This window comes from Tetranychus urticae, chromosome 3, assembly GCF_039701765.1.
Source record: "Tetranychus urticae isolate SD_2017Ah chromosome 3, NJAU_TeUrti_SD_1.0, whole genome shotgun sequence".
Taxonomy (NCBI): domain Eukaryota; kingdom Metazoa; phylum Arthropoda; class Arachnida; order Trombidiformes; family Tetranychidae; genus Tetranychus; species Tetranychus urticae.
The window spans coordinates 18,117,818-18,131,592 of NC_142960.1; the positions used below are offsets into that span (position 1 = coordinate 18,117,818).

A 13,775-nucleotide genomic window follows, 5' to 3' on the forward strand; every position below is an offset into this window, starting at 1 on the left:
GGTACCTTATACATTCCGATTCGCATCTGGTAATAGAAGCATTGGGAATCAAGGCAGTCAATATATTTTCATTGAACCACCGAAAAATAAATACACTATACTAACAAATAAGTAAAATTGTAAGTAGTAATATAGTAATGTACTATACTGTCATCATTTACTTTACCCAACAAGTGACGACTAGTTTACCTTGGCCATACAAGACTAAATGCCTTCATTACGATAAGGATAAAACTAACACCGATTGTTGGTAAAAAATTGACACTGACTGAACTTTTAGTTGCTTTTGATAGTGTTCTGGCAGTCTATTTTGGTGATAATGATTACGATAAATCAAGATTGGAAGGTCTGAATAAATTCTTCGTGCAATCATGCAATCAGCAGCAAATTGTACCAAAAGAACGGGTTTTCATAATTGTACGTCCCAATAGGCACGTTCCTTCATATTATAAATAATATTCAAAGTATTTCTGGTTAACTTTACTTTTTGTTTCAATTTTGTTTAATAAAAAATGCCATTAATTATTTATTTACAATTGATTTTGTATTGTAGGATGCTGAACAGATTTGCATTTATTTGATCAGTTTGAGGATCGATTAGTATTAATATGATACAATGTGATAAAAAAAAGTAAATTAACAAGTGTTTTACTGTTGAACAAAACCAGTGTTGATGGTGACTTGATGATTTAGGAAAGCAATTAAAATAATCAATTTGGAACTGAGTTTGTCTCAATAATCAATAAGTGAAAATCTCTGGGATTCAAGTCCATTCAGTATTTGTAATGGCTTTCAGCTACAGATGTTTGTGTTTGATAAATGTTGCATTGGATTGGTAGATCAATTCCTTCGATGCCACTCAGTGCCGATAGATCATGTCTGTGCAATTGGCTGGACCACTACACCATGGAAACACAGTAAAAATATTATTGAAATGAGTTAAATTAAAGATTCTAGTTTGTCAGGTTGGAGTTTGCTGAGTGTTAGCCATTCAGTCAATTGATACTGTTGCGTTGATTTAATCCAATTGCTTGACTTGTTCGAAATTTTCAATGTACATTTTTTGAGTGCGAAACCGAAAAACAATGATTTGTACAAATGGATGATGAATGTGAACAATGGACAAATGAGACAAAAGTAAATGCTCAATAAAATTATTAATTTATCTCTAAATTGAATGAAAAATTTGCTCTCTTAATTTTCTCAATCGTTGAATGATATAACTTTGATGCACTTGAAGAGTTTTGAAGAATTTCCACGGGGTTTACTTATTAAAGTTGACTTTATTTTAAAAGGCTTGGTTATAACATTAGTTTAATACATAAGCTGGTTTGTGTGAAGATGGTTTGGTTGTTTAGTTGGAACTCAGACAATGAGTTCCGAACTGTACAGAGTTGAAGACTAGAATGAATAAAATGTATGATTTTTCTAAGTTTAAATAGTTAGGATTTATCAATTTGATATTTAGGAAAATCTAATCTAAAAACTATTAACGTCTTATTGACGCAAATTAGTATGTTATAATTTCATTTACGTCAATAGAGGATTTATTGTTTTACATCTGCCGGTCGCTTTTCGGAACAGTCCCTGTTCTGTTTCCACCAATTGATATCTTTCCCATCCACTAACCAATTCCTGGATTCTAATCCTGTTGGAACTTGTCCATACGTTTTAAGTAGGTTATAATAATTCACATACAACCGGAGGATGAATCTTGTTTCTTTTTCATGATTAGCTCCATCCATTGGTCCTAGATTGGCTTTGTAGGTTTCGGAGTTGGGAAAGTGAAATTTGATTAGAGGCGTCAGTGGAACTCGCTCGGGGCCATACAATTCTTAAGGCTGATGAAGTCAGTGTTAGCATTGAGAAAGGTACCATAATCTAGCCAAAGTTTATTGAGTGATTCGGCGATGTCTCCAAAGAAAACAACTCTTCGATTAGTGCAACAAGTAAGGATGTTGTCTTGAATTTCACTGAATTCTGTTGTTTCAGTATTACCTTGGATACCAGTAATTGGAGTTTTAAAGTCTCGCAAGTCATTTAATTTAGTGGCAGCGCAATAAAGAGTACAAACACCATGTGAACCTCCAAAATATCCTGTGATTATCGTCAGGATTGGTTTACCATTGTGTGTTTCACCAATGAAGTTAATAGCGATTGTTTCTTTTAAATCATCATCCGGGCCAACTGGTTTAAGGTGATCAAGTAATGACTTGTCAAATGTACCTAACATTGTCCACCAAATTCTGTTTAAATTGAGTGTTTTTCTTTTCATTGATTGAATTCTAGCTTTTCTCGAGAGGTGGATGCCAGTAGGTTTTAGTTTAGGTGGTTGAACTTGATTTGGTTTAACTAGGGTTTTTTGAATAAATTTACAATTTTTGACCCTATGATCAGGTTTACCACACGCGGCACAATGATGACAGTCGAGCTTCAGATGGTCGGTACTGAAACATATAGTACAATGGCTGGGCGGTAGTCTCTTAACACCAGTGGTAGCCTTTTCCAAAACTTCTCTCAAGCGTTTTTCACCCTTCTCTAGCTGTTCCTGATTCGTTGCTGATACAGTTACTTTGGCAAATCTGCGTTCTTTGAGTTGGGTGCAAGTGATATTAAAGGTGGTCCAGGTTAAACGGCTGTCCTTGGGTGTACCGTCAGGCTTAAAGAACGTCCAGATTTCATTTGACAGGAATAAGAAATATGAACATACGGAGAATGTTAAACATTGTAGAGGTTGGGCCGGTCTATGATATTTTGTAGGCTGGTCTAACAGCTTTCTAGAGGATGGAAACTAAAAAGAAAATATAAGTAAAGAGAAATATGAATTAATATAAAGAACTAAGAGGAATTTCTTCTAATGGTTGTCGCCGTGTTTTGATCTTCTTTGTTCTGATCTTCGGTTTTTCTTTTGATGACTTCCTTCGATAAAGTTGTGGTGTCTGATCAATAACTGATACAATAACAGGTCTTTTTCTGGTCAGGACAACTGTGATGACTTGTTGAATTATAAAGATGATGATTAGAAAGACCAAGAATCCGAAAGTTAGTGAAATTGCATATTCTTTTAGAATGTCAAGATAACTTTTTGATTGATTTGGAAGATTTTGTTTGTTATTTAATTAGACTTTCTAGATATTTTACGTTTATTGGAGTCAAATCTAGCTGATAAGGTTCGTAAGGCATAATTTGCAGATTTATCAAATTTGTCCAAGGCGATATCGGTTCAGTATGATAAGTAGAAACAGCGGATACCGTATAAGGTTGATTCGCTAAGGTAAAATTGATGGATCTGGAAATCTTTAGAATTTGATCAGGACATGTATTATTGATTTTAAACAGAGTGATATTATGACCCCTGCAATAGATGTAAAAGTTATCATCAACAATTTTGACTTGTGGCTGTTTTACAACTGCATTGTCGGCTTGGACACAACTATGAACCTCCCAAAGATGAATTTTAGGTGCTGTACATAGTCCAGGAATAATGAAGTGAAGTTTTGAGTTTTCCATTTCACTTTCTGATAATTCACAGGTGGCGAAATCTGTTTCATTAATCATGAAGTATTTGGGACCTCGATAAGTTTTAATGCACATTTCCGAATTGTTTTTTGTTAAAAGAGTAAAGGGATCTGCTTTGACTATTCGCATTTTCGGATCAATTACTTCTATGGTGAATTTAAACCTGATGTTATAATCAGAATTATTTAATTTTGTCGAAGAGCATTGAATTTTCTCAATTGTCTTGAGGTCGCATGCTTTACCACAAGGAAGTTTGATTTTCAATATGTCAAAGAAATTAGGAGGTAAAAATCCAGGTTTCTCAGCGATTGCTTCAAAGACTGATTTAATCTTCATAAGATTGTGCGTGATTTCGCTATTTTTCCAGCTTGTGGTTGGTAACATTTCTTCTAAAATGTTAATATCCAATTTCGCATCTATTAATTCATCGGTGAGTTTAGCAATGTTTTCATCCATAGACTGAATAATGCGCGTCAATTCGATTTTAAATTCTGCATCGATTTTCCGATAGTCATAACTTGGGATTACTGGAGCACTTGCCGTATTGACCACAAAGGTGGTTGCTCCAACTACTACTACCCCCAAGAGAAACATTGTGAATGGTTCTACCCTTTTAACTCGTGTGACATTTGCTGGGCAAGCTTGGGTGATGGTTGATTCGATCAGATTTGTTGAATATTTCAAGCAATATTTATTGAGTTTTCGTAGATATAAATCAAATATGGCTAATCTGCAACATTCGTCTGTACTACAATCTGTACTTATCCAACCATATTTCGCAGACAATTTGATACATTCTGAATAACTTGCATTTGGTAGGAACCAGTCGTAGAAAGCTGGGTTACATTTAATGCGTTCTCTTTGTTCGTCGAATTCAGGGTTGTGCAAGAAGAAAGGCCAATGTTTCCATGATGTTCCATTGAAATCCTTAGTTGGGTATGGACCCATATCTTTACAAGGGTTCAATAAAAGTAGGGTGAGATCAACCATTTTCCTTCCAACCAGTATTTGATGGTCTGTATCTCGCCATATTAAAGGAGAACCATATTCAAAACAATTACTCATTGGGAACAAACAAAGGCAAAAGAGAAGAAGACTTGTGACGTTAGGTTTTCGCCTTCTTGAGTGTATTATTATATCTTTGCTTTCTTCTGGCTTTTCCAATTCTGAATTTTCAAGAGCGATTTCGGGTTCATCTTCCATTATAAAAGGCTTTAATTGGGAACCATGAACTCGGATGGGGTTCTTTTTGTTTGGTTCTGAAATCAGGTAAGTTGTTTCGCCTATTTTATCGACGATTTTAAACGGTCCTTCGTAACGTGATTCCAATTTATTGGTTCTCACTGATTTTAACTTGAGGACCATGTCTCCGATTTCATAAGTTCTTAGTTTTTTGTTGGCATCGTGATAATTCTTCTGAGCTTCTTTAGATGTGTCAGAGAAGATTGAAACTTGTTCTTTTATACTTTGCCATTGATTATTGATGAATCTCTGATGTTCGGTTAAAGAAGTGGGTGTTAATCGATTGTTAAGTTGAACATCGATTGGTAAAATTGGATTTCTTCCATATAAAAGGAAAAAAGGAGAAATTTTAGTACTTTGATTTGCACTGGTATTGTATGCAAATGTTATTAAAGGTAGTGCTTTAATCCAATTGGATTTATTTTCTTGACAATAATGAATTAACATTTGACATAAAGTACGATTTACTCTTTCGGTTAACCCATTGGTTTGAGGATGATATGGCGTGGAAAAATGCCATTTGGCGGACATAAACTTGGCGAGTTGTTGAACTATATCAGCAATGAAATTTCGTCCTTGGTCACTCAAAATTGTTTTTGGGCAACCATGTTTGCATAAGATATTTTCAATCAAGAATCGTGCTGTACCTTGGGCGCTTTTGTTGGTCAAAGCTTTTGTTTCCACCCATCGAGTGAAATAGTCAGTAGCGACGATTATGTAGCTCTTCCCCGCGGACTTGGACAGTGGACCCACAATGTCAATACCAAGTTTATCGAATGGTGCATAAACATTGATAGGTTTAAGAGGAGCGTCTAAATTACCAAGGCCTTGCTTATTTAGTTGGCAGGATGAGCATTGTTTAATGTATTTAGTAATGTCTTGGTTCATCTTGGGCCAATAATATTTTGACCGAATTTTTCTGTAAGTTTGATAAAGGCCAGTGTGTCCTGCAGTAACATCATCATGGTACGACTGTAAGACCTTTTTCCTCAGTTTTTCTGGTAAGACTGCTACCCAGGAATCTCCAAACTCATCAGTTACCTTCCTTTCCAGGATACCATCTTTCATCCTGTGAAACATTTGAAGTTTGTCTTTTGCTTTCTTTGATAGTTTTTCCATATTATCTAGTTGATTGATAATCGTCTGAATGAAAGGATCCGCCCTTTGTTCAGACAAAAGTTCCCCGTTGTCTTCAGATTCTTCAGAGATTAGGAGTGTGAAGATGTCATCTCCTTGTTCCTCATCTTCTAAACCCAAGCGATTATACTCCGGGTCAATTGTAGGATACCGGCTTAGGCAATCTGCGTCTGCGTGTATCTTTCCAGACTTGTAAGTAATCTCGAAATCAAATGATTGTAGAGTAAGTGCATATCTCATCAATCTAGCTGGTAATTTGGCTTTGCTACGTAGGAAACACAAGGCGCAATGGTCAGTTACGACCTCAAACTTGAAACCTTCCAAATATGGTCTGAACTTTTCTACTGCATAGATGATGGCTAAGCACTCTTTATCGGAAATAGGGTAATTTAGTTCAGCCCCACGAAGTTGTCTGCTCGCAAAGGCGATTGGGTTCCATTTATCGTTGAATTGCTGAAGTAATATTGCTCCAACACCAACATCTGATGCATCAGTTCTCAGCTGAATAGGCTTACCAGGTTCAAAATGAGCAAGAACTGGAGCTGTAGTTAAACACTTCTTGAGTGTTTCAAAAGCTGTTATTTGGTCAATTCCCCAAATGAAAGGGACTTCCTTCTTTGTTAACTGGGTAAGAGGTCGGGCAATTTTGGCGAAATCGCGGATGAATTTGCGATAGTAAGAACATAAGGCAACAAATGATCTTACATCTCTAAGATTTACTGGTACCGCAAAATTTTGAACAGCTCGAATCTTTTCCGGATCTGGTTCTTGGCCAGCTGAACTGATAATGTGACCTAAGTAAAGTATCTTAGTTTTGAAAAAGTTACATTTACTTGGTTTCAGTGTTAAACCAGCTTGCCGAAGACGTTGAAATACAGCCTCAAGGCGATCAAGATGTTCCTTTAGAGTTTTGCTGTAAATAATGATGTCATCGATGTAGACCAAACAAATTTTGTATTTTAGACCAGCAAGGCAAGTGTCCATCAGGCGTTGGAAAGTTGCTGGTGCGTTGCAGAGACCAAAGGGCATTGTAAGATATTCATACATGCCAAAGTTAGTTACAAAAGCTGTTTTCTGACGGTCACCAGGGTTTAACTCTACCTGGTGATAACCACTTCTTAAATCTAACAGGCTAAAATAATTTGCTCCCTGAAGACAATCTAGTGAAGTGTTGATGTCAGGAAGGGGATAAGAATCCTTGACAGTGATTGAATTCAGCTTACGATAATCGACACAAAGTCGCCAATCACCAGTTTTCTTACTGACCAAAACGACAGGAGCACTCCAAGGAGACTGGGATTCGATGATGATTCCATCTCTCAGCAATTCTTCGACCTGAGTGCGTGTTATTTCTCGCTTTTGGATACTTTGACGATAAGGAGCTTGTGTAATCGGAGGGTGGTCACCAGTTTGAATTTTGTGAACGTAAAGACTTGTGCGACCAATTTCTTGTGGGGTGAGAGCAAACACATCACGGTAACTGGAAACGAGTGAATCAAAGTCCTTACAGATGTTATCAGGTGTGCCTTCTTCAATAGCTAGGTCCAAGGAATTGATACTTGAAGTAATCAAATTATCGGTAAGGCTGCTAGTGTCAGTTCCATACCGGGCGTTTTTTCTTCATTTTACGCCTTTATGCAGGCATAACTCACGAACGGTTAGTGCTACAGACTTCAGACTTGAACTATAATCTTATCTAGATTGCACAACGATAAGTTCGAGCGCTCAAGGTTATTCAAGGTCAATTCTTTATTTGACCTCTAATTGACATTGAAAGGTCATTTTCTGAAATCGCATTTTTCTGATCCGATAGTGCTAGTTTCATATCCATAACTCATACCATTGGAAAGATGGAATTAATCTTTCCTGATCATCTGAATGTTAAGGGATCACCCATATCCTTTAGCCAGTATGAGTTATGAACATGTAACTAACACTATCGGATCAGAAAAATTTTGCGATTTCAAAAAATGACCTTTCAATGTCAATTAGAGGTCAAATAAAGAATTGACCTTGAATAACCTTGAGCACTTGAACTTATCGTTGTGCAATCTAGATAAGCTCATGGTTCAAGTGTGGTGTCTGTAGCCCTAACCGTTCGTGTGTTATGCCTGCATAAAGGCGTAAAATGAAGAAAAAACGCCCGGTATTCATCTGACCCACTTACATCTGATTCAATATCAGAGCAACTCGATTCATCGCTGGTGGTTAATTCTGAATTGTAATTTAAAGTTGATTCTGTCTCCGAAGCTTCATTTGAATTATCGGGTTCAGTTACCTTTGTCCAACCATTTTGTTGATCCATTTCCCTCTGAATTGATATTACCTTTCTTGCACAATCAACTACAATCTCAGCATCGACAAGAATATCTTGTCCAATCAAAACTTTATATTTCATTGGTAAATGTTTGACAACTTGTAGACTAGCTTTTACAAGGATAGCTGTTTTCTCATCTCTGATGATAAGATCAACTTCCACCTCACCAAGAACTCTTAATGGTTTCTTATCAGCAGTTAATGCTATTGGACCCTTGTAGGCCTTGATTGGTACCTTCAATAGGTGAGCGAAATCTTGCGTAATTAAGCTAATCGATGAACCAGTGTCAATCATGGACTCAGTCTTTACCTTATTTACTCTGATCTTTTTGGTAATAAGGTTACTATCATTTCTAGTTACCGTAGAGACGTGTCTGGGTGGACTAGTGTTTAATGATTCAGTAGAAGAGTAACTGGAATTAGATTGATAATCTGCTAAAGTATGGACTACATTATTTCTTGTTTTTGGTTGTGTTTGTTGCAATCCTGATGTCTCTCTTGCTTTTTGAGAGGGTCTTCGAACTCTACCCGACCTTCTGACTGGACTAACATCTTGTCTGCTTGTACTGGGTTGAGGCTCTGCTTGGTTATTTCTCCAATTTGTTGGACTTCTATTTCTACCTCTGGGTTGGTTTTGATCGTTATTACCCCTAGGCTGTCTAGTTTCTTGATAGTTTTGATTTCGTTGAGGTAAGTTCATTTGAATTGGTTGAACCTGAGCAAACCTTTGTTTTTGTCTACAGTTATCTTCTGTATGATTACGTCTACCACAGTAATTACACAGAAGAGTTGGGGTTCTCTCGAGGTCTCTAATTTTACGGTTCATCTCACTGATAGTCTGCTTTAGTTGATCTAATTCATTATTAACAACTTGAGTTTGGAGATGACTTTCTGAAGCTTCTCTAGCTTTTTCGGCGATTTTAGCTGCATTTATATATTCATCAATAGTTTTTGGGTTTTTCATTGCTATACTGTAACGTAAATCAGGTAAGAGACCCTGTTTAATGATCATGGTTACAACTGATTCTGGAGTTTGCTCGTCCAGACGATAGCAAAGTTCTCTGACCTCATATATAAAACTGAGAGTTGATTGACCCTGTTCTTGTTTCTTTCTCAACAATCTAGCTTCTAACACTCCCCTGAAATCTGACGAACATAGTCCTGAGACCATTTCCTTTTTAAGGACATCGAAAGTTGTTGGAACTAAATTTTTGTGGACATAATTATGAAGGTACCAACTTCGGGCTGTTCTGGTTAGATAGGCAGGCAAGGCTTTTACCATAGCCTCATCTGACCATCCTAATATTTTAGCTGAATATTCAAAATCAGCAAACCAATCCAAAATATCCTCATCTCCATCCCCACTGAATGGTTGAATGGTGATATTGATATTTTGGTTTCCTGAAACTGAGTTAACAAAAATGGGGCTTTGAGTGCCTAAAATAGGATTTGTAGTCATAATGAATAACTACAAATCGATTATTGGTCTGTTGACTCCAACAGACAATAATCAATAATCAATAAAGAATTTTACTAGTTCCCTGACAAGAAAACCGAAGATCAGACAATGATCAAACGGTGCTGTGAAGAATAGAATTTTAGGAAAGAAATGGGTAAGGAGAAGAGTGATTAGTTAAAAAAACCCTACCATGATGCTGGCAAAAGTAAATCAATTTGGAAAAGGACTGGACAATGGTCAGCGGTCGATGGACTGGACAATGGTCAGCGGTCGAAAGGCCTGGACTGGACCATGGTCAGTGGTCAATCAGCGGTCACTGGACTGGACTGGACTGGACTGGACAGCGGTCAGCGGTCAAAATGGACTGGACTGGACAATGGTCAGTGGTCGAAAGGCCAGACTGGACAGTGGTCAGCGGTCAAATGAACAAAAATGGACTGGACAACGGTCAGCGGTCAAAATGGACTGGACTGGACTGGACTGGGCAACGGTCAGCGGTCAAAATGGACTGGACTGGACAATGGTCAGTGGTCGAAAGGCCAGACTGGACAGTGGTCAGCGGTCAAATGAACAAAAATGGACTGGACAACGGTCACAAATGGTCAGCGGTCGAAGGACTGGACTGAACAGGTCACTTGGGTTAGAGTTGCGCTCAGTCAATGAGAACAACTTCACGCCCCTCATACTAGCCACCAAAATGAAGAGTTTTGAAGAATTTCCACGGGGTTTACTTATTAAAGTTGACTTTATTTTAAAAGGCTTGGTTATAACATTAGTTTAATACATAAGCTGGTTTGTGTGAAGATGGTTTGGTTGTTTAGTTGGAACTCAGACAATGAGTTCCGAACTGTACAGAGTTGAAGACTAGAATGAATAAAATGTATGATTTTTCTAAGTTTAAATAGTTAGGATTTATCAATTTGATATTTAGGAAAATCTAATCTAAAAACTATTAACGTCTTATTGACGCGAATTAGTATGTTATAATTTCATTTACGTCAATAGAGGATTTATTGTTTTACACACTTAATCCCGACCCTTGTTTCCGTATTTCACTTGACCCTGACTCTTTGCTATAAATATGATATGAAGTTGCTCTACTCAAACTTAGATCGATAAATTTCTTTATTAATTCACTTTTTTGAGAATTTCAGAATTTTTTTGGTACACTTTGGCACAAATTAAATTTCCTTTTGATTTCGCTTCGCCATGATGAATACTATGCAAAATTGACCATTTTTTCGTTTCTGAACTAATCTAGATGATTCAACTATTCTATGTAAAGAATTTAAAACCATAAACTTAAATAGTTTAAATGCTAAATTCGTTTAATTTTTGTCTCATTTTTATCATCAATATGTTATTGATTAAACCATGGCTCACTTTGCTGGTGCTCGTCATGTAGTCCTCTGCATTCAAACAATATTGGTTGAATTGTAGTAATAAACTTGATCTTAGACTATGAAAAGCGAAAATCGCAAAAAGCAAATCAGTCAAGTTGCGAGAAATCGTTTGGTGATTATTTTCTTTTTGATGAAAGTAATTTCTTTTGTGGATACATTCGACTAGGTTCAGATCGCATTGTGATCCTAAGTGAATCCTTTTCACTCGATGGTTTATTTGTAATGGTTGAGTCGTCCAGTGAATCCATTGTTGAGGATACTATTGGCGCCCTAACACGGGTAATAGCACTCATTCCACTTTTCTTTTTTGCGACAAAAAATTTTATGAACTTTTTATCACTGTGAGTACCAACGAATTGCTTTACTTTTCTTGATGGAGAAACCTTTTTAATTCTAGTCAAATGTTCCTTATTACTCTTTCTCTTACTCTTTCTAATATAATAAAATATTAATAGAAATGAATTGATAATTAAACATGAAAATGTTACCGAAATTATTATTAATGTGTAATCACTATCAGATGCAAAAATATGAACCTTGTCATTAGATAAAGCACTAAGGATTGAAGTATCTGCATATTTATCATTTCGTAGACTAACATTGATATTGAATTTACCCGCTTTCGTTAAACGCATAGAGCAATTTATGAATACTTCATTTCTTTTTATGTTGGTGCAAAGATTATCACCAGCTTGGATAACTAGATACTCTGAAGAAGCCCTAATCAGTGGTTTGTCGAGTTCAATTGTTAGTCTTGTCCGTGAAGAAGGTCTAAACACTAAAGGTGCAATATTGATAATTTTGAAGCAATGATCGACTGTTAGTGTAGCCTTGTTCTTAGGTTGATCATCAGAAACACAAATTGAATTTGTCCAAATACAACCAGAATAAAGTCCATACATAATACATTGAGTACAAGTTTTTAGACGTGAACACACTTCAATGGGAATGAAAAGGATTTTATTAGTTTCTTTAAATACGTAAACAGCTCCATATGGAAGTTTATTAGTATGAAAATCGGCTTTATCGAATTCACTGATATCATAAGAGGAAATTGAGGAATTTAGATATGGAAAATCGCATTTTGGCGATCCAGCGTACCCTACAAAATATTCACAAATAACACTGTGTGTTAACGGTTTCACGTGGATTAATATTCTCGTTAAATCGTATGGATACGGCAGTGTAACAATCTCAATCTTATATGGAGCATAAAAATTAACATGCGTATGGTGAGGCTGTTCAAAAACGACAGCTGCAACGAGACTGACATTTCTCGAAGGAACAATGTTTCCTTTTGTTAAACAACTTTTATAAAGAGTCTTTCTACATTTGCCAACTTGGAATCTTAAATGCTGCCGTAATAAAGTGATGTTACTAGAACCAGAAGCACATTTTTTTGCAGTTTCAATAAACTTCGAAACAAAATTGTCAATATAATAGATATGATAAGCTTTTGTATTACTTGGAGGTTGTAATGTGATTGTGTGCACTTGGTAAGGATTGGTTTCATTATAAAAAGGTTTAGAAAGGAAAACGAAAAACAAATCAATTATCTTTTTAGACTCGAATGCTTCATCAGTAAAATGAATCTCGACTGCACTTGAAATAAGTTCACTTCCTTTGTTCAGACACAATCGTATTATTGATATCTCTTGAGTAACAGATTTAGACTTTGCCTTCGAAATACTTCGAAATATTAAAAGGTACAATTTATCGTCGAAATGAATATAATCCATCATTTTCCATTCCTTAATGAACTTCCAATCATCTTTGAGCCAAGGTAAGGATTGAATTACAGAAACCTCTTCATTTTTATCATCAAAATACAACAATTCCAGATAATTCCATTTATGAGCTGGTTTAGTTAAACTTGGATTGGATATTGTTGGTACATGAAGAGCTTCATTATCACCAAAAGCTATTATTGAATCACTCAATTCACCAGAATAATTCATTTGCTTGGTTCTCTGTCGATCAATCAGAATTTGAGGTTTCTTTTTATGGACGAACATCAATCTTTTTTCATTGGTATTGACCAATTTCCAATTGAGAATGTCAGACACATTAACAACACTTGTTGGTATATCAACTGTAATTGTTTGACCAGCCACATAAATACCATAAAATGTTGTGTGATTGAAAGGATTCGTCAAGAAAACACTGTCTCGTGATCTGTAATAAAACAATGAATCATGTTTTGGTGTTTTAAATGAATATGATTTTGGAATCAAAAGACAAAATTGAAAGGTCCATATTAGAAGGTGGATAAACATGATTATGATGTTAAATTTTATATAATCCTTGATTTCTTTCAAATTAAGATAAACGAATGAGCAAATAAACTGACAAATCCTAATATGCCATTCAAAAGTGAGTTAAAAGGAAGAAATTATAAAATTAAATTTAAATCAAAATCACAACAAAAATCCATTTGATCTCAAACAAAAAAGTTGATGTAAAAAGTGACATGACATGTATAGTCGCTTTGTGAACTACATTGAATCTTTTTCAGCGAAACTTGCAAACAATTTAGTGATATTTGGAATGCGGCAGCACTTGCATGTGTTTTGTAGTAAAAAACTAAATCATTTTCGAATGTTCTAAATGAATTTGTTATCTCAATTACACTAGACTCTAGTGAGTCACTAGTACAGGGACTAGAGTACCCGGTTAAAGCAACTTTCACAGTCACCAAT

At 35.9% G+C, this 13,775-nt stretch overlaps 1 protein-coding gene across 1 annotated transcript; it reads right to left on the reverse strand.

Annotated features, from left to right (window-relative positions):
* Window positions 1-1,263: 1,263 nt before the first annotated feature.
* On the reverse strand, window positions 1,264-9,913 carry Arc1 (Activity-regulated cytoskeleton associated protein 1). Its single transcript, XM_089269932.1, has 2 exons — window positions 8,046-9,913; window positions 1,264-7,501 (listed from the first exon to the last, which is right to left on the reverse strand). The coding sequence occupies exons 1-2, from the start codon at window positions 9,671-9,673 to the stop codon at window positions 3,112-3,114; spliced, it is 6,018 nt and encodes a 2,005-aa protein (XP_089126058.1). The 5' UTR covers window positions 9,674-9,913; the 3' UTR covers window positions 1,264-3,111.
* Between the last annotated feature and the right edge of the window lie 3,862 nt (window positions 9,914-13,775).